This window comes from Phalangium opilio, unplaced genomic scaffold (genome assembly GCF_054372755.1).
Source record: "Phalangium opilio isolate 3A_F unplaced genomic scaffold, DU_Popi_V2 ptg000089l_1, whole genome shotgun sequence".
NCBI classification, from domain to species: Eukaryota; Metazoa; Arthropoda; class Arachnida; order Opiliones; family Phalangiidae; genus Phalangium; species Phalangium opilio.
Window position 1 is genome coordinate 6,457,167 of NW_028324194.1, and position 25,148 is coordinate 6,482,314.

Consider the following 25,148-nt stretch of genomic DNA (forward strand, 5'->3'; position numbering starts at 1 on the left):
TCCAATTGTTAGTTATACACCGCTTTAAATAACAATGAAATGAAATATTACAGTTCCTCGCGAATTTCTAAATTCTAGCACACATGGGAAGGCACCCTTAACGCTTTTTTATTCTGGGATTTTCAGGATCACTGGGGTTGAGCAAACGCAAATAGAAAAAGAAAAGAAAGTAAGGCTGTAAGGAGAGCGTAGGTGAAGTGCGATTGACCTTGAAGATGAGTCATCAAAAACTATTAACTGTATACTGGCGCCAGCATGGACGCGAATCGAATTTCATTTACTGGTTGGGATAACAAAATATACTATCACTAGAAATTGGAAGGGTGCGTCCTACCATAAATTCATAAGATACGTTCCATGAGTATAACACTACTTGTACTTCGTAGTGCTAGAGACTTAGTGCGAGAACGACAAGCGAAAATTGACTACACTGACACTCAGTTATTTTTGCAGTCCATCTTCCTATTTAGTCTGCAATACTAAGCCCAAATTTGACAGCACCTCACTAGGCGTATGTCGCTTTACCTCAAATCTATGACCTACCTCACTCACTTCATGACAAGCTCCATTTTGTAACCAGTGACAAACAATTTCTTTCGCAAATGTGAAGGCACCCTTAAAATATAATCTCTATTATTCAGGGATATTTTACCATCGCCAGGGTTGGATGGTACAAGCTTTTACAGCTCATCAACCGAATGACTCTGGCCTTTTTACTCCTGAACTCGGCTTCTCAATGATGGAAGATAATAATGGGTCTTTTCACTCTTTTCCCGTCAGCTTTGCCTTTCTTTCTATTGACTAGGATTTTATTATAAAAAGCAGGTTATTTATAAGTTTGACTTACCGGATCATCCTACCTACGAATTTGCATTTGACATTAGTCCTCCAAACGGTTCACAATATTACAAAGATTGTCTGTCTGTATCGACTTCACGTGTTTCGATCTTTGGACCTAAAAACGTGATATAATTATCAAAGGCAAATATAAATAATAGGAAGTTACGCCCAAAGTTCCAAAAAACTTTACATCTTTTTACCTCTCCGAGTGACGATGACGTCACGGAGAGGTTTTACACTGGACGTGTCTGTGTGTCTGTCTGTGTGTCTGTCTGTGTGTCTGTCTGTCAGACCCCACGTGACCGCGTTCGCAGTTTACAAATCGGAGCAAACGTGTTCGCCATTTCCGAACTGCTTTCACAGTCACGGAAATGGCTCCTCTACTTGAGTTCTCACACCACCATGTTCTGGTCTTTGTCCATCCCACACGGACACCAGTCTGTACTTCCTGGCTTCTAATCACCACCATCTTTTGATCTTCGTCCATCCCACACGGACACCAGTCTGTACTTCCTGGCTTCTAATCACCACCATCTTTTGATCTTCGTCCATCCCACATGGACACCAGTCTGTACATACTGGCTTCTAATCACCACCATCTTCTGGTCTTCGTCCATCCCATATGGACACCAGTCTGTACATACTGGCTTCTAATCACCACCATCTTCTGGTCTTTGTCCATCCCACTTGGACACCAGTCTGTACATTCTGGCTTCTAACACCACCATCTACTGGTCTTCCGTCTATTCCACATAGACACCAATCTGTCTCATTGGCTTCTACTCCATTATCATCGTTTGGTTTTAGGATATACGCGGCGATCAGCTAGGGTTACGAGAAACGTCTAGCCTCCCTAAGGTGGGATCGCCACCAAAGGTTTTCGCAATTGCGCTTTTTCCTTACTATTATAATGGAAACGAATCGTATATATACCCCAAAATTTGAAGAAAGCGGGCAAGAGGGGTACCCTTCACTTTAAACGTCAATATTAGCAAAGTTTTAGATGATAATAGGTATAACTTTATTTTAAACGATTTAACTATTATTAATGTTAATTATTGAAGATTAAAATAATTAAAAATAATTATATTTATTTAAATATTAAAGATAATCTTGTTTCTTAACTCAAAATTAATACGGAAAGAGTTAAAAAGCAGTCTATGTTTTTGTCTGTGTGTGTCCGTCCATTGTTACACTAGTGCGTCGCGTTAGCAGTTAGCCTTGTGTTGATGTGTTAAGAAATCATACAGAACCTTAATATTCCCTTTTTACATAATATAAAGTGAATATGTGGAAGTATTTTTCGTAATTATGTTGCATTTAGTACTTTTGTAGCTTTAAAGCTCTGTTTCATTTTGATATTCCAAAGATTTTTTTTAATATTGTTATTTGAAATGGCTGTTTATATATTACTTAAGCTATACTACATCTGTATATAGAATAATCCCTGGTTTAGTGATTTCATGAAGAAAACTAAGACCTAGACTCCGGCGGGTATATTAAGTATCATCCGCAATAGGCTTAGTGAAACAAAGAGTAAATAATTGAGGCCTGAGGTGAAGTGAACTTGTGGCTTTGATTTTCGTGTCTGAAATGAAGAGACATCAACGGTTCAGAGTGAGCCGAAAGTTAAATACACTATTAAATAATCAGGTTAAGATCTTATAATAGAAGAAAAGATCATGGTGGCAATTGGAATAGTAAAAGGGCTAATGGTAAACGGGTAGTAGCTACAGACTTTTTACCTCTCCGAGTGTCGATGACGTCACGGAGAGGTATTACACCGGACGTGTCTGTGTCTCTGTCCGTCACCGCGTTCGCAGTTGGTAAATCGGAGCAAAGGTGTTTGCAATTTCCGCACTGCCTTCGCAAGTCGCAGAAATTGATAATATTGTTGCTCTAACACCACCACAACGCACTAGTTCTCCATCTATAACACATAGACGCCGTATCCTCTTCTTCATGGCTCCTAAACACCACCACCTTCTGCTCTTTCGTGCATTCCACATGCATACCAGCCTGAATTTACAGGCTTCTAAACACCACCACCTTCTGCTCTTTCGTGCATTCCACATGCATACCAGCCTGTATTTACTGGCTTCTAAACACCACCATCTTCTGGTCTTTCGTGCATTCCACATGCATGCCAATCTGTAGCTTTGGCTTCTACTCCATTAGCGTCGTCAAGGTTAAGATATACGCGGCGATCAGCTAGGGTTACGAGAAACTTCTAGCCTCCCTATGGTGGGATCGCCACCAAAGGTTTTCGCAGTTGCGCTTTTTCTTATCTCCTTACTGTTAATCAATCGCCTTATATACCCTAAATTTCCAAACATTCCGAAGACGGTGTTCGCTCGAAGTTAAACGTTAACAATAGCTATGTTTAAAATGATTTTAGGAATAAAGTTTCTTAAATCGACTTAACTAAAATTAAGGTAAAATACTGACGATTAAAATAATTAATATCAATTATATTAATTTAATTATTTAAGAAAAACATCTTTCTTGGAACAAGACCCGTCAAAGTTTATATAGAACGAGTAATGAAGATTGCGTGTGAAGTTGATATGCATATTCATTGCATAGTTAATAAATTGCGAGTTTGCAAGGTATTACTCCATTCTATTACAAGTCATGGAAACTCTCTCCAACGCCAATACAGGACGAGTAATGATATCTTTCCCTGCTTGCGGCATCGATAGAAATAAGATATAGGAATTATAGGCTTAATAAATTTATTAGTATAAAACGAGTAATTAAGTTACTTTCTTAAAATTCAATTTAAGTATTTTTTCATTGAAAACAGAGTAGCGATGTCGATTAAATTTAAATAACAGTCTTTTCCGTTTGACTGTCTCAAGCTAATCTGTCTAACATAAGCAAGAGTATTTCGTATTTCTTTTATACACTTCAACTCCTTAGTGCATCCTCCTTGCTTGTATGGTTAGAGATAATATAACTGCAGTAAGATCAAAGGTAGTAATTATGCTGGCAATCTATGAATATCTTTTTAAATGTGACGATAAGAGTACTCGTACTAACCCCTAGTTGTAAAGAGATATTTTTTACACGCCAGACTTATTCTTTATTAGAAATTCAATAGCAATTGCTTGTCATTAATGCCGTTTTCCATTGGCTGCTAGCAATCTGCCACCATGGAGAAATATTTGATTAGACATAGCTGCATTTAATTTAATTTTAAGGGCACTTTCCTTCTCAATCCAAGAAAATTACTCTATAGAAAATGCTTATTAATGGGAAACGGCATAAATCTAATCAATGCTGGCAAGCCATGTATATCTTTTAAACATGATGGGAAGACATAGTTGAGTTGATACGCCCACCTAGTTGTAAAAAGACCTTTTTTTAACCGCTGGATTTATTCGAATTTAGAATTCTGAAGGCAGTAGGCTATCAATTAACTACTGACGAAATAACATTTGCGAAAGTTGAAGAATTGAGGAAAATAAGTGTGACCGCTTATTTTGTGAGTATTGTAGGATTTATTAAAATGGAGGACGATAATTATTTAAGTAAAGAGGAAATCCGAAAGCGTAAAGCAAGGGATAGAATGAGGGCTAAGAGGTCAGATCCTGAATTTAGGAAACGAGAAAATGAAAGGAGAAGAGTGTTAGCAGCTGAAAGAAAGGTTAACGTTTTAGAAACAAGTTCTAGTACACCCAATGTTGGTCCTACCACCCGTCCAGTTAGCCATGATGCTACGAAGGGTAATGAAATTGATAAAAGCCCTAGTGAAAGTTCTTTAAACGTAGGGAATGAGGAACCAAAAGTTTTACATAATAATAATCCATATTTTACTAATATTATCGGGAACGATGAACAAGTACCCTGTACGTCTCATGGTAATGTGTATCCGTTAGAGAGATTAAGAATTTTGAGGCAAAATGAAGAATATAGTAATAATGGGAAGGAGTCAAATAGTGAAATTGAAAATCCGGGTGGCACATTTTCCAACAAGGTAAAGAGGCTCGATGAATGGTATAGAGCTAGCGAACGTGTTAGGAACCAAATAAGTAAGGCTACCGAACGCCAAGATCCAGAGTATAGGGAGAAAGAACGTGTCAGAAACCAGTCATATAAGTCAGCTAAGCGCCAAAACCCAGAGTATAGAGAAGGTGAACGTGATAGAAACCAGTCATATAAGTCAGCTAAGCGCCAAGATACAGAGTATAGGGAAGGTGAACGAGCAAGAAACCAAATGGGTATGGCGGCTCAACGCCAAAATCCAGAATACAGAGATAATGAACGTGATAGAAATCAGTTACATAAGTCAGCTAAGCGCCAAAATCCAGAATACAGAGATAATGAACGTGATAGAAACCAGTCATATAAGTCAGCTAAGCGCCAAGATACAGAGTATAGGGAAGGTGAACGAGCAAGAAACCAAATGGGTATGGCGGCTCAACGCCAAAATCCAGAATACAGAGATAATGAACGTGATAGAAATCAGTTACATAAGTCAGCTAAGCGCCAAAATCCAGAATACAGAGATAATGAACGTGATAGAAATCAGTTACATAAGTCAGCTAAGCGCCAAGACCCAGAGTATAGGGATGGTGAACGAGCCAGAAACCAGATGGGTATGGCTGCCAGGCGTGAAGATATAGGTTTTAGAACTTCTGAACGTTCTAGAAATAGATCTTCTGCGGCAGATAGGCGAGCAAATCCTTTGTTTATAGAGCAGACATATTTTGACAGCATAAAAGAAGGTCCAACCTTTCCGTGTGAGGGATGTTCAAATCTTTTTTTTAAGTCATCTGGCACGTTAGTTAAGTCCATTGATTTTTTGTCAGTCCCTGGTATTGAACGACGAGAGTTGGATGAGGAAATATTTTTGTGCAGTACTTGTAATAAAGCTGTTAAGAGAAACCAAATTCCAAAATTTGCAAGGGAAAATGGATTTCAGTTTCCTGAAATTCCTACGGAATTAGCTAACATTAGTAATTTAGAAGAAAGAATGATATCACCACGAATACCTTTCATGCAAATAAGAAGGCTAGGATGTGACCAACAAAGGGGAATTAAAGGAAATGTGGTCAACGTTCCTATTAATGTAGAGTCCACTGTGTCGGTTTTACCTAGGTTACCTCGAGACACGGATACAATTCAAATTGAGTTCATGAGAAGAATGCAGTATAACACACCGTTTTTGTATGAAACTGTTAGACCGAAAGTAATTCTAGAAGCCCTTAATGTTCTTGTGAATACCCCTTTGTATGTTAAACATGGAATTACAATTAAGAGTGATATATTAGATCCAATTCCTGAAGAACTTGATTTTATTGTTGATGAAAATGACCGTCAGGTTAATGAAGATAATATTTCAAGAGATAATCCACTAGTGTCACAAAACACAGGTAATGACAGCGATGATATGTGGAATGAACCCAACGAAAGTAGTTCGTTACCAGTTGGGAATCAAGACACATTATTAGTTTCCTTGAAAGATTTCTTACCAACTAATACAATGCATATTAAGTTTGCTCCTGGTGAAGGTCAAACCCCAATGTCTTTACTCTTTGACGAGGATGCGGAAGAATTGTCATTCCCTAGCATTTACGTAGGTCAAAAAAGAAACCTGAAGGTTAAGGGGAGTTTTGGTGATATTTTTAAGTGGGAGCTTCGTAATACCGATAGGCGCTGTGCCAAGAATCCCTCGAAATTGTTTTATTCTTTTGTCAAATTAGAAACTTTGAAACTTAGTCAAGCTATACAAGTTTGCATGAGAAAAACTACAAGAGCAGATGGCTCGAATTATACTGCTGGGCTGTTAGCCTCTGCAGATTCTCTTGATGCATTAATTAAGCAGGATGATGGTTTTAGAGTTTTAGAAAGAATACAGAGCTCTCCTTCCTATTGGCAACACAGGCAGAAAGAGTTGATGGGTATGATCAGACAGCTGGGTTCTGCAACCTTTTTCATAACGTTTTCTGCTGCGGAAAGTAAATGGCCGGAGCTTTTAAATATTTTAAGAGTAACCTCTGGGCAGGACCGTTTATCGAACGATGATATTAATAATTTAAGTTTTTCTGAAAGGGCGAAACTGATTCAGGATGATCCTGTTACTTGCGCAAGATATTTTGACCACCGTTTTCGGGCTCTTCTAAAGGCTCTGAATAAATTAGGTCCTCTTGGTGTTATAGAAGATTATTATTTTAGAGTTGAAATACAGCAAAGGGGCTCGCCCCACCAACATGGCTTAATTTGGATAAAAGATGCTCCAAAACTTAAGGATGATTTTTCAAATGTCAAGGAAGTTGAGGAGTTTGTTGATAAAGTTATTTCTTGTGCTGGTGAGCACAATGACGAACATCTAGACTTATTAACACGTTTACAAGTTCATAAACACACAACGACTTGTAGAAAGAAGGTTAATAATATTTCTGTTTGTCGTTTTGGAATTCCTTTTCCACCCATGCCCAGAACCATAATTTATGATCCCAATTTAAGAAAGCTTGGTAGCGTTGAGGAGGAACACGAACGTAAGAAAATGTCTAAAAAATTGTATGAGATTTTGCAGTCAAAGGAAAAAGAAATGTGGGTAGATAGTTTTGAGGAGTTGTTGGCTAAGTTACGTATGACGGAAGAGGAATACATTAATGCCGTTACTTATGATCTAAAAAGGAAAACAGTTTTATTGAAAAGACACCCCAAAGATACTAGAGTTAATCCGTACAATTCCTGCGCTTTGCGTCTTTGGCAAGCGAATATGGACATCCAATTCGTTCTCGATGCTTACGCGCTAGTTATGTATATTGTGTCATATATAGGGAAGTCTCAACGTGGAATGTCATTGCTTCTACGCGAAGCTTCTAAACAAGCGAAAAATGATAAATGCACAGTAAAACAGAAGTTAAAACTAATAGCTAATCAGTTCTTGAATGCCCACGAGGTAAGCGCGCAGGAAGCGGCTTACAGTGGTTTACAAATTCCTGTCTCCCGGTGTAGTCGCGCCTGCATCTTTATAAACACTAATGCCCCTGAAAATCGCGTACACATTATTAAGAGTAGAGTTGAGCTTGAGGAATTACCAGATGACAGTACGGATATTTTTGCCTCTGGGATTGTAGAACATTATGCCCAAAGGCCAGAGGAACTAGAGGCAATAACCTTAGCTCAATTTGGTGCCTGGTACGAATTTTCCAAATCCCGTAGAGTGACTAAAGCCACCCTCAATCACGTTGATGAGGGAGAGAGTAATGAAATTGAATCTTGTGGTAAGTGGCTGAAACTTAAAGATGGCTCAGGGTTTATCAGGAAACGTGGCCATTCTAAAATTATACGGTACAGAAGATTCAATTTGGAAAAAGATCCCGACAACTTTTATCGTGAACAAATAATGTTGTTTAAGCCCTGGCGCGATGAAATTAATGATATTTTGACGAAGAATATTAAATCGGAATATGAGCTTTGTCTCGAAACTATTAATCAAGTTAGGAAAGAATTTCATAACGAAATTGACGAAGAGGCCGTTGATCAGGCCATAGCAGATTTTGAAAATGGGGAAATTGAAGTGGATATTACTAATATGCAGCCTGAATTAGAACATAGAAATGAAATTGATAGGTCTCTAGCTATGGATGATTCGGATTTTTTAATTAATACGGTTCAAGATTCTGTAGGAAATATCAATAGAGATATTGTGGATGGTAATGCTGGAAATACTGTTGCCCCTTCAATAACGTTAGTTAATGATTCAGAGTACAATGCACTTCTTAGAAAACTGAATTCAAAACAAAGAGAGATATATTACCATGTTCTGTATCATGTAAAAAGCAAAGAAACCCCGTTGCGCCTCTTTGTTACAGGGGGCGCTGGTGTTGGAAAAATCCTTTTGATTAGTGCTATATTTGAATCTGTGTCAAGGTTTTACAACAAACAACCTGGGAGTAATCCATCGGAAGCCAAAGTTATCCGTTGCGCACCTACGGGCAAGGCTGCCTTTAATATATGTGGGGCAACTTTGCACAGTACGTTTAGTTTACCCGTTAGCCAATTTGGTGGAAATATATCGAGGTTGGAAAGTGAAACTCTTCATAAATGTAGGCTACTATATGGTCAAGTAAAATTAGTAATAATTGACGAAATTTCCATGGTTGGATCGAAAGTTTTTAATCGAGTAAACTCTAGATTACAAGAGATTATGGGTTGCCCTGATTATTTTGGTGGTGTGTCTGTTCTATTAGTTGGAGACTTTAACCAGTTGAGGCCAGTCCGCGATTATTTCGCGTTTCAACCTCAAAGTGAGACAGATAATCCGTACGCATCGTTGATTGGTAACCCAATATGGGAGCAATTTGAATTTGCTGAACTTGAGGAAATAATGACACAAAAAGATGACAAAAGATTTGCTGAGGCTTTGAATAGAATGGCTGTGGGAAATATGACTCAGAACGATATCGACTTTTTTAGTAGTTTGGAAGTAAACACTGAGCGTGTACCCCCGAAAGAGGCGATACACCTTTTCGCCACTAATGCGGAAGTAAACCAATTCAATCAAGTTAAGCTTTTAAACATGAATACGGAAAAGGCTGTTTCAGTTTCAGTGGATGTTGTAAATGGTGACCTTACTAGTGAAGTTAAAAAAAACATTCTGTCCCAAATTGGAACCTTAGCAACGTCTGATACGTATGGTCTACCCAAAGAATTGACTCTTGCGTGTGGTGCAAGGTATATGATGACCAATAATGTTGACACTTCTGACGGATTAACTAACGGTGCGACCGGTTGGTTAAGAAAGATAGAGTATGGTACTAATAGGCTCGGGGAGAAAATCCCGTTCAGGGTTTGGATTGAGTTTGACGATCCCAAAGTTGGGAAAATGTTGAGACAAAAGTGTCATGGTTTATATGTGAATAATAGTTTTAATGTTTCTTGGACGCCTGTTGAAAAGGTCATTAGTAGGGTCTTCGTGCCGATACTGGCACAGGTACAGTGGAAGGCAGGGAGGATTGAGGATTGAGGATTGAGGATATGAGGATTGAGGATTGAGGATTGCAAGATGGCGGGTGAGAAAACGTATGCCTTTTTTTTTGATTGACTCGCCCCTCTCTCAGACCTGTAAGTGGGCGTTTTTTGATTGACTCACCCCTCTCATCCCCGCACCTGCAAGGGGTATTTTTGATTGACAGGTCAATGAAGCGTGTTCGATTCTCGGATGTAGAAGTACATACATTGGAGTATGAAGATAGAGTGAATTATGATTTAAGAAATAAACAGTATTTTAATATGTTAATTAGATTAAAATTTGAACCATTAATTTCTCCCGTATTAATCAAATGGTTAAGGGGGTATGAAACTCCAGATGACGTTGGGGGAAAATAAAGAATCCCAGTAAAAACCCAGCTCTACCGATTATTCTAGATCATTCGAGAAAAATTAAAATTCACCATAAAACCCAGGTTAACGTTGTTTAAGGCCATGACGTAAAATGTACAGTCAAAGTTGTAGATTGTTCGAGAATAATCTTCCCGAAAAAACCCACCAATAATGTACAGTCAAAGCTAGGATGATGATCATATTAAATAGTATAAATAGCCAGGACCCTGAGTTAAACCACCATCACAATCTCACTCAAGCTCGACGAGGAAGGAAGGACCATCCAACAAGTACAATGTAAGTATAGTTTTTGTGGACTTGTTATTTTCAAAGCTATAGTTTGGATATAAAACTTAGATTTTTTTTTCTATTTGACAGAATGTCTGCCGTAGTGCTATTTCCCCTATCAGATGAGAAAGTAATTGAGGTTACCCCGAAGTTAGACGTACGACTAGGGTTCAAAGACAGTTCTACGGGACTCATACTTCACCAGTCCGATTTCCACGAGCTATACGCTAGGAAGGATGAAATATTCAAGTTCTTCGAAACCGACGACGCCCCGGAGACATCATGGTTCTTTACCGGTTCTGAAACGAAGCGTGTGGAGTTGCGAACATATCGAGACCGTAAGATTATAGACATCAGGGAACTATACCCTGGAACAGGTGCTATGTACGGCAAGTTCTTCCCAACAAAGAAGGGATTCGCCGTTGGACACTACCTTGCCAAGACGTTAATGGATACGTATAAAGACGTAGTCACATTTCTTAACGAGGCGAGTCGAGTACGTGTGTTATTAAAAAATTGTATTGTAGAACAATTGAAATCAAACATCCGTAAATGTTGTTACGGATGTAGTATTGATCACCCCTCTCAAACTCAACACGATTGTTTGAATGGGTGGGAAATGCGTGTTTCAATGAACTTTGACACCGCGATAAGTAATCTTGATTATGTTGAAATTTATAAGATATTTACCCTAAGCACTTTTTTAAGTGACGAATTTTGTAAGTCTATGATTGGTCAAATCGTATGTAATGCCAAAGAATATTTGTGAATAAAAAACAATTGATTCTTAAAAAGTGATTCATTCCTTAAAATGGACTTCAGCTTACAACACCCATTTAATGGTCTCATAGCCGGGGCGACACAATCGGGAAAATCATACTTTGTAGCTAACCTTATAAAGTATAAAGATATATGTATATCACCCCCTCCAGATAGGATAATATGGTGTTACACTGAATATCAATCGAAATTATTTAATTCGGTATTAGATCACACACCTTCTGTAGAATTTCACGAAGGTATATTAAATGTGAATATATTAGACCCCAATATCAAGAATTTTGTTATACTTGATGATTTACTTTGTGAAATATCTAATAACAAGGATGTAACTAATTTGTTCATACGGGGATCGCACCATAAAAACACCTCTGTTTTTATTTTGATGCAAAATTTATATTACCCCGGGAAGGAAATTAGAACATTAAATTTAAACGCCCACTACTTGATAATATTCAAATCTCCTCGAGATAAATCGGCTATATTTCATTTAGCCAAACAGATTTGTCCCACTAATAGTAAATACGTCATCGACGCGTTCCATCAGGCAATTGCTAGAGATTTTGGGTATTTATGGGTTGATTTAAAGCCAACGACGTCAGATGATCATAGACTACGGACGGGACTCATACCGGGCGAAGAAGCCGCAGTCTATATTCCAAAATGAAAAGAGTGCATACGCATCAACATTTCTTAAAGTATCTGACTACTTGTAATGCGTGTCAGAGAAAATACGCTATCAAACACGCTAGTAATGACTCTATCAAGGCTATAGTGGAATGTTGTATAAATGTCCTACGCGGTAACGTGAAGTTATCAGATGACCAGAAGAAACGATTGAAGAAGCACTGTCTAATGTTACGGAAGTTATCTAAACAAAGCACCGTAGCAAAACGAAAAAAGATCCTTATTCAAAAAGGTGGTTTTTTACCTCTCTTGTTAGCACCCCTTTTATCACTTGTTAGCACTGCTGCTGGTGCAGCTATAAGCAGAGCAATTAAAAATGGCTAGAAAGATGATATTGGTACCTGAAGAGGTTTACCGCCGATTAAACTCACAACCAAAAGTTGAACATAGTGAAAATTTGGATACGAAGACTGTTTTGGTAGACAACAAATTGAACCAGACGCAAAAAGTTAACATGTACAATCATTTACTAACGAGTGCTATTAACAAAAGAAAAAAGAAGAAACCTGTTAAACAACAGAAAAAGAAAGATTGGTATTCTGAAATAGCCATGACAATACCAGATTCACACCTCAAACCAGCCATTGCCTTATACAAGTGGATTGATATGAACTCCAAGATTAATTGGTCTCCTAACGGGGAACTCATATACAGGGGGCAACCAATCGTCGGGTCGAATATTATGGATATTTTACACGAATCAGTTAAAGGTTATAAAAGTAAACCGAAACACACTGTCGTTGGAATAAATCAGTTTTACGAAATGTTAATAAAAGAAAATGTACCAAAAACTATCGTGAGAAACAAATTCCCATTTGGAAACTCTACGAGTGTTGTACCAAATACCTATCTCGATGTATCTAAAAGCGATTTACCGAGCATTGATTATTATCCCCCAACCCCAGATTCCCACTACGGTAATGGTCTCAACACTTGGATAAACTTGAAATAAAGAATATATATCAATACCACGTTTCATTTCTTTCACAAATTACTTACACGTTATCATGGAAGGATGTAACGACCCTTCTCCCACAGGGCTTCTTAGCTCCCTGTCCGTTTCATTTTTAAATAATCCCAAAGTTATTACGGCGCTTTTGATATTATTTCTTATTATAATTATCGAGTTATCTGATTTCGCTTATTGGTATACTCAAAAAACCTTAAACTGTACGACTAATGGATAAACTAGAAGAAATATACTTCAATGAAAAAGATCCGGGGAGCTTCGGAGGTGTACAAGGACTATATAGGGCTGCGAGGGAAAAGAGGATTAACGTTTCCTTAAATGATGTTATTGAGTTCCTACAACGTCAAGACACGTATACACTGCACAAACCCGCGAGGCACAACTTCAGAAGGAACAAGACTATTGTGTACGGTATAGATGAACAATGGCAACTTGATCTGGCAGACATGCAAAACATTAAGCGTCATAATGACGGATATAGATTTCTACTGTGCTGTATTGACGTATTCAGTAAATTTGCTTTCGCCGTCGCTATTAAAGACAAGAAAGGACCTACGATGGTTGCGGCGTTTAGATCCGTTTTAGAGTCTGGTAGAAAACCCAAGATTGTTCAGTCGGATCATGGGAATGAATTTCTAAATAAAGAACTGCAAAGTGAATTGAAACGTTTGGATATCAAGTTTTTCGCCACACACTCGGAAGTGAAATGCAGTATAGTTGAACGATTTAATCGAACCTTGAAGGAGCGAATGTACCGATATTTTACACAAAACGACACCTACAAATACATTGACGTATTACCCGACTTATTGGAATCGTATAATAACAACTACCACAAATCAATTAAATGCAAACCCACTGAAGTGACAGAGGAAAATTCGAAAGAAATCTGGTTAAATTTGTACGGAAAAGTAAACTTTTCGCCGCCAGTTTCATACCCCTTTGAAATTGATGATTTAGTTAGAATAAGCAAAAATAAAAGAACGTTTGAAAAAGGGTATTTGGCCAATTATACCGAAGAACTATTCAAAGTAACAGAACGAATCCCGAGAGATCCACCGGTATATAAACTGAAGGATTTGAACTCCGAGCTCATTTCCGGTGTGTTCTACAAAGAGGAAATACAGAGAGTTGGCAAGGACCTAGAAAACTGTAAATTTAAAATTGAAAAAGTATTACGAAAACGTAAAAAACCTGACGGTACTAAAGAACTCCTCGTACGGTGGAGAGGGTATAGTTCCGAATTTGATTCCTGGGTGCAAGAAATCGACGTAAAATGAGTTTCTACATCACACTACCCTCTGACTCGTCAACGCAATATTTCAAAGGAAATACTATAAGCAAGTTCAGAACGTATCTACCAGAACCTATAATTCTAGAGGGATCTCACGAGGTTGCTCTGGCTGAAATAAGCTATCCTAGAACTTGGAATAATGTAAAAAGGGAATGCGCAGTTCGCATTTGGGATAATTCGTTCGTAGGTGTTGCTTCGGATGCAATGGATGAATTCCCAGAAGAGGGATCTGGTTTTGGTGAAAGTGGACAGACAATTAACGGAGTGAATGAAAACCGGGGTATATCGATAATTATACCTCCCGGATATTACGGTTCTGTAGAGGAATTACTCGAAATATTGTCAGCCGACGACGATGCTGGTGCTACTGAAAAAATAAAATCTAGGGTTGAGTTTTCATACAACAAACCAAATCGACGGGTGATGGTTGAGTTAAAAGGGACGAACCAACTTTATATCCCAAGCGAAATTGCCATTATATTAGGGTTCACGAGGAATTCCAAAAAAGACTTCACTGTGGTCGCCTCTATGACGGCCCCATTCAGTTGTGATATGGATGCTGGAATGCACTCCTTATTCGTATACTCTGATATAATTCAGTCTCGATCGGTAGGAGACTCTGACGTCCCTCTCTTAAGAATTATAAGTATCAACGGGAAAGATGGTGACACGGTGGAAAAAGAGTTTGCTAAACCCCATTACATGCCCATAGCGAAAAACAACTTCCAAACAATTGAAATAAACATTATGAGTGAAATGGGTAAACCGGTTAAGTTCGAACGTGGGAAAGTTCACGTCACTCTACATTTCAGGCCCAGAAGAACTTGGCACTTGTTATAAGAACTACGTTGAATTCAATCTCCGCCCCATTTATGACGTGATTGTCAAAGTGTAAGGATGTCTTCATATAATACGGGTCACGTTTCTGTTAAGGATTATGAGGACTATTATCTAAATCAAATTGGACATGGATCCATCCCAGTATATAGAGGTTTGGCCGTGCAACGTGGTTATGGCCTGGGGTCAATTATCTCCTCGGCGTTCAGATCGGCCATGCCATTACTTAAAAGGGGTGCCACGTTCCTAGGTCGAAAGTTTTTAAACACTGGCGCGAAAATTGCGACGGATTATACAAGCGGTGTACCCATTAAACAAGCATTGAGAACTAGGGGTAAAGAAGCGGGTAAGGAAACATTGAGAAGGGCCGCCGAAGAAGTGACCAAGCTAACTGGAAACGGACGTAAAAGGAAACGCAAAGTGTCACCCATCATCAGTTCTGTTCGAGCTAAGAAGAAGAGAAGGTCGTCATCTTTACACCCGGATATATTTTCGTAATGTCGCTCGCACACCCAAACTCTATGAACAGCGTCAGCTCGGAACTAAATGTTTTTCACGTACCATATACCCAAACTGGGATAGTAGGAAGTCAATGGGTGGAGTATAACTCTACCTCCAATGTGGATGAAAATCAGGCTATTATATTTCCCGTCACCGGGAACTCCGAGACATACATGGACTTGAAAAACACGCTCCTGCATTTACAAGTAAAAGTGGTTAAAGCTGATGGGTCTCTACCTAAAGCCGCTGTGTACGATGCGAATGGTGATATAACTACTCAGGCGGATAAAGTTGGACCCGAAAACCTATTACTCTCCAGTCTTTTTAGTGAACTACACGTATCGTTGAATGATAGATCAGTTACATCATGTCCTCAACAATACGCATACAAGAGCATGATTCAAACGCTATTGACATTTGGTGGTCCAGCGAAAAAGAGTTTTTTGACCGGGGCACTATTCTACAAAGATACGGCGGGACATTTTGACGACTTTTCCGAAAATGAAGGGTTTTTGAAACGGAGTGAATTCGCCCAAAATGGGGTTATAGACTTGATTGGCGTCGTACACGCCGATATATGTCAGCAAAATCGCTTTATCCCCAATCTGGTCGATGTGAATTTTAAATTTATCAAAAGTCCCAACGAATTCTGCTTACATGCGGATGGAAATAAAGCGAAAGTTATATTTACCCACGCTTCGTTATTCATAAGAAGAGTTAAACTAACCCCCGAGATTATGATATCACACGCCAAAACCCTGGAATTGGCCACGATGAAATACCCCATAACACGTACGGAATGTAATACGTTTTCCATATCTCAAGGAAGTAAAATAGCAGTCAAAGACAATTTATTTAGCGGTCAACAACCGAATAAAGTTGTAATTGGATTTGTAGACCAGAACGCGTTTTTGGGTGATTATAAAATGTCGCCTTTTAATTTTAAAAATGAAGCGGTGACTCAAATCACCTTATCCGTTGATGGGGTTAGCGTACCCCACAAACCCTTAAACCCCAACTTTAAGGATAACCTATGTATGAGATCGTACGCCAATCTCTTTCTTCAAACCGGACAATGGAATATCGACGAGGGTAATTTCATTGACCGTGACGAGTTCGCCAATGGTAATGCTCTTTTCGTATTCGACTTGACCCCCGACCTGAATGGTAGTTCGACTGAAAGTTTCAACTTTATAAAGAACGGTAGTGTCCGATTGGAGTTAATATTTGCCGAAGCGCTACCGGCTACAATTGCCGTCGTTTACTATTCCGAATTCCAATCTTTGATTGAAATTGACAAAAACCGGGCCGTTTTATTCGATCAAAGCTCATAATGGACTCTCGACAACTTGAGAGAATATTAAGGCGCGACCCATACGCTAAAAATCTGTTTAGGGGTATTTTTGCGGCGGATAAACTACCACTAACTGTTAAAACATTTCCATCGCTGTACATTGTGAACACTGATACGTCTAAAGGGGGAGGAAAACATTGGACGGCTATATACATTTCGAGGAAAAAGAATACTGAATTCTTTGAAAGCTATGGAAATCCTCCGGATTTATTTAAATTTAATGATTTTGTAGAGCGAAACAGCCTAACTGTTACGTTTAATTCACGCCAACTACAGGGTGAATTAAGTCATACTTGTGGCGGATATTGCGTTTACTTTTCATTGTATCGGTGTAGGGGAGTTAAAATGTTTGATATAATAAAACGATTTTCTAAAAATAAAAATGTTAATGATAATATGATTTCGGAATATATGTATAAGAATTACTCAATAAATTTGTCATAATTTTTCTTTTTATTTTGCATTTATATGCCCATGGGCGAGTGTTGTAACACCATCGTTCAAAATGTAACGTTTATCATCACATGGGTTTAGGCAGAGTTTACTCTGCCTCACAGTTTTTAAAATGTGCTTGTCACTAACAATTCTAACCATTTCCGCGGTGGTCAGCTCGCGGTTCTGAAAGCATTCGCGGTAATGCGCGTGCCGGACGCGTTTTTTCACGACGCGCTTGCAAACGCCTTTACAAGTCTTCTTTTCCCCTTTGGCCGACAAAATGCTATACATTTTCGGTCTTAACCCACAGAACTCCTGGATCGGGGTGCCGTCCATCTCGTCTTTAAACTTCCCAAGACGTTTTTTGTTGACGTCACTGTGAAGCGCGTGTTCCCGTGGGTAACCCGAGAAGTCGTACATATCCGCCTTAGCGGCGAAGTCCGCGTATAGATCTCTCGTCTCTATGTGGTAGGTGAGGCTGTCTGTAATTATACATAATGTCCGCAAATGTTAATGTAAATGTTATGCTAAAGTAAATTATATATAAGGACGTAAAACTTACCAGTATCTGTGAATAGGAGTTTCGCTTTCTCCCCGTATTGTGCCCGAATTACATCATAGTGGAAACCATACATGAGCAATTTTGATAGGTCAAGAATTGCGAAGCCCGTGTATATCGGTCGATTTAATACTAATTTCTTCTTGGCAGAATGTATCCCAACCAGGTCGTTATGAAAAACTGTGAATTTTTCAAATGCGGGGGAACTAGCCTTTTTCACCGCCTTTTCGGGGGTGGTGACTAATTTGAAATCTCGACGGCTACGAAGGTTTTCCATGGTTTTTCCTGATATATAGAAAGAATATATATATATATATATATATATATATATATAGATATATACATATTCATATATATGTAAATATGTTAATATAATTACCAAACACAGCGTTATTCATTAATTTAAACAAATCCTTTTCGAAATCATCGGTAGCCATTTTCCTTTTTTCTGTATTGAAATCTATATACTTCTTTAACCAAGGTCCTTGCTCAAACTTTAAAATTCGGTGGAGTTTTGTGATTCGTAGTCCCTTCGCTACGTAATACTTAAGATTACGATAGTGGACGATATATCGTTCCTTCTTCAACAGATTTGGGACTAGTTTCGGCAAAGATTCCTTAATTTTTATGTTTAGCGAGGTCATCTGGTTCTTGGAATATTCCGAGAGCATCTGTGGTTTAATTGACATCGATTCGGGAGCTAGCGGATAACAGTTATGACTTTCATGGAGGTGACTGGGGTATTCAAGATCCACTTCGACAATAAAACCCTCTGGTGACGCATCTTGACACTGTAAAATAGCGCGTTCGGAATCCTCGGTGGGTTCAACCCATTGAAAGTTTCTCATGGGTAGAGCGTCACACATGACGGTTCCATATAGGTTGTTACAATCTGTTGTATCGATGTCAGTTAGTTTCTTCAAGATTAGTTTAATTAAGCAAAACAGAATACCTAAATAACATATGTATCCCTCTGGTTTTGATCGGTCATATCCATCTAAGTATCTATTATTGGCCTCCGCGAAGCGATGGCTTATCATTGAAACCCCACCCCGAATTCCTTTTTCAATGAAGAGGTGCATATTTTCATCCAAAAGTAGATCCAATCGCACCTTTGTCATGCACAGAGCTGCCTGCCATGCGAAACCTGGACCGGTGTATGAATGGGCAGGGTCAAGGCGGTAGTAAGTCATGCACATTTTGCGGAAGTTTTGGAAGACGTCCGCTAAGAGGAGGGTGTCCGATAGGACGTACAAATTGTGATATTCCCCTATAAAATCAGTTTTAGTTATTTTGCAAAATATAAGTACTTTTAAAATATTTACCTAAATCTTGAATATTGAATGTTCGCCACACATTTTGAGCGTGAGCGTAGTCTTCTTGGCTCAGGGGTTCGTCGGTTAAATCGTTATGGAAACATTCTATTGGAGGTAATTGTTTCTCATTGAAACGCTCTTCGGAATCCATATACGTATATGGGTAAACACCCTTCCGGACAAGTAATTTAACCTCTGTTGGGTTGAAAACAGCGTTCAACAAAGGGAATTTAACTTGCCCCCCTTTCGCCACATTGGAAACTAGAGTTTCAAGGGATGCGGGAAGAAAACGAATGCTGTCGATGAATCGGAGATTGCCGAGCGAGAACGAAATATAGGTTTCGCTGTTGGAAGCGATGCAGTCAATCTTTTTCTTTTTAATAATTGAAATATGTTGCATAATAAGATGTGCGTCATATCTGGGGGGGATGAAATCACGATATTGAGAAACCAATCATACAACCACTTATCAGTGAATTTAAAAATTACCTGCTGAGATTATGCATGACGACAGGTATAAATTTGGGTGCTTTTAACTTCAGGTTGCATGCTTGGCATGCGCTTCCCCTATATGCTCCGGTATAATGGTCATGGTCACGAGTTTTCACCGATGTCTTTGTGAATGGCTCCTCGCAAACGTAACAACATAAAGAAGATTGAAATGATGTCTCCTCATCTGTTGTAAGTTGCATTGGAATGTTCTCCTTCAGCTTCTCGGTAATTATATCCGATTCATCCAGCAACATTTTCAAAAATTTTATAGCTCCATCACCTCCTCTATACGTCTTGTGTTTGACGAGATTCCCTGTAAATGAACTAAAGGTTAGATAATTCAATGGGTAACTTACGGATTTGAACTCACCAGTTGGACCTATAAGAGCATATGAAAATCCACATGCTGTGTGTAAAGCCAAAGTTGTAGTCGACGATAGAGATGTGTCTGGCAAACATGTTGTGACTTTGGTGAGAATTGACTCAAAGTCTGCGACTATTATATATGGAACCTGTAAAGAATTTACGGTTAAATACCCTAATAGAAATATAAATATAATCAAATAAATAATTACCATTTGGTTCCATCCAAAGTTTTTGAATTTTAATATGGGATCGTCGTGTGGCATAACCACGCGTTGTGGATCGTGGACATTACAGTCACGTAAATGTTCTTCGTGAGTTTGAATTGATGCGCTTCGTTTTAAACAGCGGCGACAATAAAACGATTGATGGCCGTGTTTAGTGAACCCACTAAAAAGCCGACTCATGTTGCAGATCAGCACATAATGTTTAGATTGTCCGTTTGAGACTAATAGTAGATCTACCTCTCTAGAACTAGGAACCCTTCTCTCGCTAACGTAACGCGGGAAATAACCCTTTTCGTATGCAAATATATTTATAGACAAGTTATTAGCTTCCTCGAACCGTCTAAGTCTAAACGTATCAAGTTCAAATGGAAATGTAATTCCACACATATTCAGTTCATTTTCATAGGGTCTATAGTGTGTAATGCGTTGTTGGTTGCTCATAGCTGGATGGAGTTTGGCTAATATCGACCATAGAAAACACTTATTGTCCTGTTGGTCTTCAGGATTAACGTTAATGGTAGCTTTCTTATTTTCAATTACGGGTGGTAATGGGAAATATGTACCACCTACTAGCGGTAAGTATTGTAAAATGTTAATTTGAACATAAAGAATGCGATCCAGTAACCAACCACTCCCCATTGCCTCGAAATTGTTCATACTTTCACTAATCTTGTCCCGACTAGTGTTGATTTGTTGCGGAATAACTTCCGGCGCCAAGGTGGCGTGAGTATAACCCCGAAAGTACGGTGTAGTTTCAGTTTCGGTGCCTGAATTACCTAGTTCACGTGTGTATCTCGCGTGCACAACAAGGTACCATTTAATGCCTTTCTTCTCACTCAATTTGTTTCTGAGATAGCCCTCTAGCTTTTCTCTATGTTTGTTAATAAACAAAATTGGGTCTGTGACACCTTCAGGCGCGGTTATTCGAGCCGAGAAAATAGCGTTATCGAGCGCGTTCACTTCCTCGATTTCCGCTGGAGGACTTCCGGGTGGGTCGACCACGTTTTGTTCCGCCTCCCAATTCTCCATAAAATCGCTTAAACCCGCATCATCTTGCGAGAGCAAAACGTCAGCATCTTCATTTTCCCTACCCCTCCCATCTAGATTTTGTCTATCCTCCCACATCTTTATAAATGCATCAAGTCCTTCGATATCTTGTGTAGATAACGTCTCATCAGGCATTGGCGCATTTTCTACATATAAATTAAGAATTAATTCCTACACCAATTCTAATGTCGAGTTTTAAGACTAACGCAACTAAACCCCTGGTGGGTACCTACACCCTGTACATCAATTTGCGGAGGGTGAGGGGCTTTACAGGGGATGACAAATTATATTTAACTGAATAATTACCATTTTCAACTCTGATTCTTTTTCTTTTCTCTGGGATCGGCGTTGCTTTCCTCTTAACAGGGGAATTGGGAGGGGTGACGCGATGAGATGGACCGGGTTGAGGAGACGCTGGACTCGTAATATTCTCCGCGAATTTATTTACGGCGGCTCCAACGTGGTTCATTTGCCGTTGATGGCGGTTTAAATTATCTTTCCGCGCATAACTCTTATTACAAACTGGGCACGCAAAAGAAATATTACCGTGTTTGGTCCGCATATGACGACTAAGGTTCGGCTGGTTGGTGAAGACATCGGCGCAAGTAGAGCAGGAGTACATCTTGAAATCGAATGTGACATAGCACCCATTTCACCTCCCTTTTATACAATTTTTAGGCCTACGTATATATTGTTTCACCCTTTCCCGTGATTCCCATTGGATAAAAATATTGTCAGCCTTAAACAGTGTCTTTTTCCTTGGATTTTCCGGGGTTTCCCCATCAACGTACAGAAATCCAACTGCGAATGGTTTAAGAAGGTGTAATATGGAAGACCCAAAAAGAACCTTCTAGAAACAATGGAATGTTCTGGAATCGGAAAGAATATTCTAGATGGTCCGAGATGACCGACACTTCATTGTACATCCGAATTCGGCTTATATTGTAGGTATTGTAAAGTCAACAATGACGCTTTGATGTGAAGACTCCCTCGAGTCTAAGAAATTTACTCCTCTGATAAAAACCCAAACGGTATCTTAAACTATAGTAGCAGGTACAATCGTACACCGTGTTCGTCGAGGGGGTTGTCACCTGATTTCTAAGCGTATATAAATGTTATAGAGTTTGACCACCCAGAATCGAGACTGAATATCACCTCGGTCGAGGTGTCAAGTTGACATGTTTGGTTAAGACGCACGTGTTTTCGCCTTCTAGATGGTTCGAAACGAGGGGTCGGATATATGTTATCCTATACACTAAGTCTTTTGAGTTATCAGTGTAATTCGAACAAGTGGATGACCACCCAGTAATCGAACTTTATTTCTTACCGCTTTGTGGGGTTTTTTGGGGAATCCCCGAAAGAAACCAGTGATTCATAGATGTATGGTTTTTAATCCTACAATTTTTGTTTGAAGTTCTATTGTGATTTTGGAGAAAATTCGTGGAAGGGTTTGAGGTTTTCATACTGGCCAAATTTGAAAAAAAAAGTAAAAGTAAATTAATTAAAAGTTACAATTTGAATTTCAATTTTATTCCTCTCCTAAATTTTTATTTACAATTTCTTTGTGGTTATAAATCCATTCAGAAAATAATATACATTTCGATAGTGCACACAAATACTTCTTCTTATTACGGACAGGTTTATGATTAAGCATGCATGTAACCATCGGACCATCATCGTCGATTTCATTGGCTTTGGGACATCCCACTCCATTCAAGTCTATAACTTCCCGATTAATAATGTCCGACAAAAAGAAGCACTTCTCGTCCCCTTTGCAAAATACCCGTTCGTAGCTTTGTACAGCGGCTCTCAGACACTCCCGGAGTTTATCGTAGGGCGTTACTCCATCATCCCAGGCTAGACCATGTAGATTGTTCAGCATCCACCTGTTTTGTCGTTTGGCATCATGCGTTAGTTCTTTTTCGGCGTATGGGGGCGCGAAAGACCATGATCCGACTCTCGGGGTTTTCTCGACGCTTGTTACGGCTACTTCCTTGGCAATTTTTTCCCGTCCATCACTTGTAGCGCGCCCGTCGAGGAAATCAAAATCTACGACGATGGATTTCTTAAACCTATGGGTGAGAAAGAATAATTTCCCATTAACACTGATATTTTTCAGTGATGCAAATAGAGTATAAAAAGACTACTTACATTGTACTTGTTGGATGGTTCTTCCTTCCTCGGTGAACTTTAGTGAGATTGTGATGGATGTTTAACTTGGGGTCCTGGCTATTTATACTATTTAATAAGATCATCATCCTAGCTTTGACTGTACATTAATGGTGTTTACGCCGTGGGTTTTTTCGGGAAGATTATTCTCGAACAATCTACAACTTTGACTGTACATTTTACGTCATGGCCTTAAACAACTTTAACCTGGGTTTTATGGGGTATTTTAAATTTTCTGGAATGATCTAGAATAATCGGTAGAGCTGGGTTTTTACGGGGATTCTTTATTTTCCCGCAACGTCATCTGGAGTTTCATACCCCCTTAACCATTTGATTAATACGGGAGAAATTAATGGTTCAAATTTTAATCTAATTAACATATTAAAATACTGTTTATTTCTTAAATCATAATTCACACTATCTTCATACTCCAATGTATGTACTTCTACATCCGAGAATCGAACACGCTTCATTGACATGTCAATCAAAAATACCCCTTGCAGGTGCGGGGATGAGAGGGGTGAGTCAATCAAAAAACGCCCACTTACAGGTCTGAGAGAGGGGCGAGTCAATCAAAAAAGGCATACGTTTTCTCACCCGCCATCTTGCAATCCTCAATCCTCAATCCTCATATCCTCAATCCTCAATCCTCAATCCTCATATCCTCAATCCTCAATCCTCCCTGCCTTCCACTGTACCTGTGCCAGTATCGGCACGAAGACCCTACTGTCATTAAAGCATTTAATAGAAAATGGAGACAAAACAATGTTTCAGTTTCGAGGAAACAATTTCCTTTGGTTATTTCTGAGGCGATTACGATACATAAAAGCCAGGGTGATACGTACTCATCGATAGTCGTGCATTGTAAGGCTACAAGGAAATTAGAAAGAGCGCATTTATATGTGGCATGTAGTAGAGCAAAGACCGCTTCCGGTTTATATATTGATGGTAAATTTCAAGTTCCAAATGCGCCCAAGAATAATGTTGTTGACTTAGAACTCCAAAGGTTGCGTGAATGTAAATCTATTAGTTTCCCGTTCTTACAAAACGCTTTATGCATTTATGTACACAATGTGCAGTCCTTGAACGCACACTTACAAGACGTTCTTGCGGATAAAGTAATTTTAAATAGCCAATTATTATGCTTTGTTGAAACATGGAAAAAAGAAACTGATAATTTTTCTGTACCGTCCTTTACGGAAATAGGTGGTATTCTTCTACCCAGAACTGCTCGTAGAGTGGCGTTTGGATCATCTATATATTTAAAAGATTCGCCTGAAAATTCGGTTCAATTTATACAATGCAGAGTTTTACGCAGCGATATTCCTTTTAGAAATTCCCACATAGAACGTTGCTGGCTCAATGCTTACATAGAAAATGAACTTGTATCACTAGTACTGTTATACAAATCTCCCGGAGCAAGCCTCCGTTCTGTTTTTGAAGATTTTAACCCCTTGTTTGATGAAAGATATGACAGTAAAATTCCCACAGTCGCGGTCGGAGATTTTAATATAAATTTTTTAAAGTGCAAGACGGCACTGACAAGGTTTTTTGAATCATTTGATATGTGTTTGCTACCTGGTCTGGAGGAAAAATATTCAACAGATTATCATTGCCAATTAGATTTGGCCTTTGGAAACAAAGCATTTC

The 25,148-nt window shown here is 38.9% G+C and overlaps 4 protein-coding genes and 1 long non-coding RNA gene across 7 annotated transcripts; 2 read left to right on the forward strand and 3 right to left on the reverse strand.

Annotated features, from left to right (window-relative positions):
• Nucleotides 1-3,130: 3,130 nt before the first annotated feature.
• Nucleotides 3,131-9,755, reverse strand: LOC149647220 (uncharacterized). 2 transcript variants are annotated; one of them, XR_016371897.1, is made up of 3 exons: nucleotides 5,578-9,755; nucleotides 3,289-4,184; nucleotides 3,131-3,217 (listed from the first exon to the last, which is right to left on the reverse strand). It is a non-coding gene; the product is annotated as an uncharacterized LOC149647220 (long non-coding RNA). The 2 variants fall into 2 exon arrangements; XR_016371898.1 differs by having other exon boundaries at nucleotides 3,177-3,799; nucleotides 3,883-4,184.
• Nucleotides 9,756-10,243: 488 nt separating this feature from the next.
• LOC149647221 (uncharacterized) lies at nucleotides 10,244-11,261 on the forward strand. The gene is made up of 2 exons (XM_089850080.1): nucleotides 10,244-10,476; nucleotides 10,558-11,261. Exons 1-2 carry the CDS (start codon nucleotides 10,370-10,372, stop codon nucleotides 11,234-11,236), a joined length of 786 nt encoding a protein of 261 aa, XP_089706206.1. The 5' UTR covers nucleotides 10,244-10,369; the 3' UTR covers nucleotides 11,237-11,261.
• Nucleotides 11,262-15,532: 4,271 nt separating this feature from the next.
• LOC149647222 (uncharacterized protein F54H12.2-like) lies at nucleotides 15,533-16,870 on the forward strand. The gene has a single exon (XM_089849609.1). The coding sequence runs from the start codon at nucleotides 15,533-15,535 to the stop codon at nucleotides 16,868-16,870; it is 1,338 nt and encodes a 445-aa protein (XP_089705735.1).
• Nucleotides 16,871-17,331: 461 nt separating this feature from the next.
• Nucleotides 17,332-22,552, reverse strand: LOC149647223 (uncharacterized). Of its 2 annotated transcripts, XM_089850077.1 has the most exons (9): nucleotides 21,636-22,552; nucleotides 20,268-21,475; nucleotides 20,063-20,204; nucleotides 19,690-20,005; nucleotides 19,210-19,619; nucleotides 18,837-19,154; nucleotides 18,264-18,776; nucleotides 17,888-18,169; nucleotides 17,332-17,807 (listed from the first exon to the last, which is right to left on the reverse strand). In XM_089850077.1, the coding sequence occupies exons 1-9, from the start codon at nucleotides 21,949-21,951 to the stop codon at nucleotides 17,344-17,346; spliced, it is 3,969 nt and encodes a 1,322-aa protein (XP_089706203.1). In that variant the 5' UTR covers nucleotides 21,952-22,552; the 3' UTR covers nucleotides 17,332-17,343. The 2 variants fall into 2 exon arrangements, with proteins under 2 accessions (XP_089706203.1, XP_089706202.1); XM_089850076.1 differs by having other exon boundaries at nucleotides 20,063-21,475.
• A 286-nt stretch (nucleotides 22,553-22,838) lies between these two features.
• Nucleotides 22,839-24,078, reverse strand: LOC149647224 (uncharacterized). The gene is made up of 2 exons (XM_089850082.1): nucleotides 23,481-24,078; nucleotides 22,839-23,401 (listed from the first exon to the last, which is right to left on the reverse strand). The coding sequence occupies exons 1-2, from the start codon at nucleotides 23,585-23,587 to the stop codon at nucleotides 22,858-22,860; spliced, it is 651 nt and encodes a 216-aa protein (XP_089706208.1). The 5' UTR covers nucleotides 23,588-24,078; the 3' UTR covers nucleotides 22,839-22,857.
• Between the last annotated feature and the right edge of the window lie 1,070 nt (nucleotides 24,079-25,148).

What these genes read in the sequence shown, in the direction of transcription:
- LOC149647223 (XM_089850076.1), bottom strand. Translation starts at nt 21,951, where the DNA reads ATGTACTCCTGCTCTACTTGCGCCGATGTCTTCACCAACCAGCCGAAC. An exon ending in TGCTCTTATAGGTCCAACTG is followed by an intron (nt 20,006 to 20,062) that starts GTGAGTTCAAAT and finishes GTTCATTTACAG; the next exon opens with GGAATCTCGTCAAACACAAG. An exon ending in GTCATGCATAATCTCAGCAG is followed by an intron (nt 19,620 to 19,689) that starts GTAATTTTTAAA and finishes CATCCCCCCCAG; the next exon opens with ATATGACGCACATCTTATTA.
- LOC149647221 (XM_089850080.1), top strand. Translation starts at nt 10,370, where the DNA reads ATGATGATCATATTAAATAGTATAAATAGCCAGGACCCTGAGTTAAAC. An exon ending in GACCATCCAACAAGTACAAT is followed by an intron (nt 10,477 to 10,557) that starts GTAAGTATAGTT and finishes TCTATTTGACAG; the next exon opens with AATGTCTGCCGTAGTGCTAT.
- LOC149647222 (XM_089849609.1), top strand. Translation starts at nt 15,533, where the DNA reads ATGTCGCTCGCACACCCAAACTCTATGAACAGCGTCAGCTCGGAACTA.
- LOC149647224 (XM_089850082.1), bottom strand. Translation starts at nt 23,587, where the DNA reads ATGATGATCTTATTAAATAGTATAAATAGCCAGGACCCCAAGTTAAAC. An exon ending in AACCATCCAACAAGTACAAT is followed by an intron (nt 23,402 to 23,480) that starts GTAAGTAGTCTT and finishes TCTCACCCATAG; the next exon opens with GTTTAAGAAATCCATCGTCG.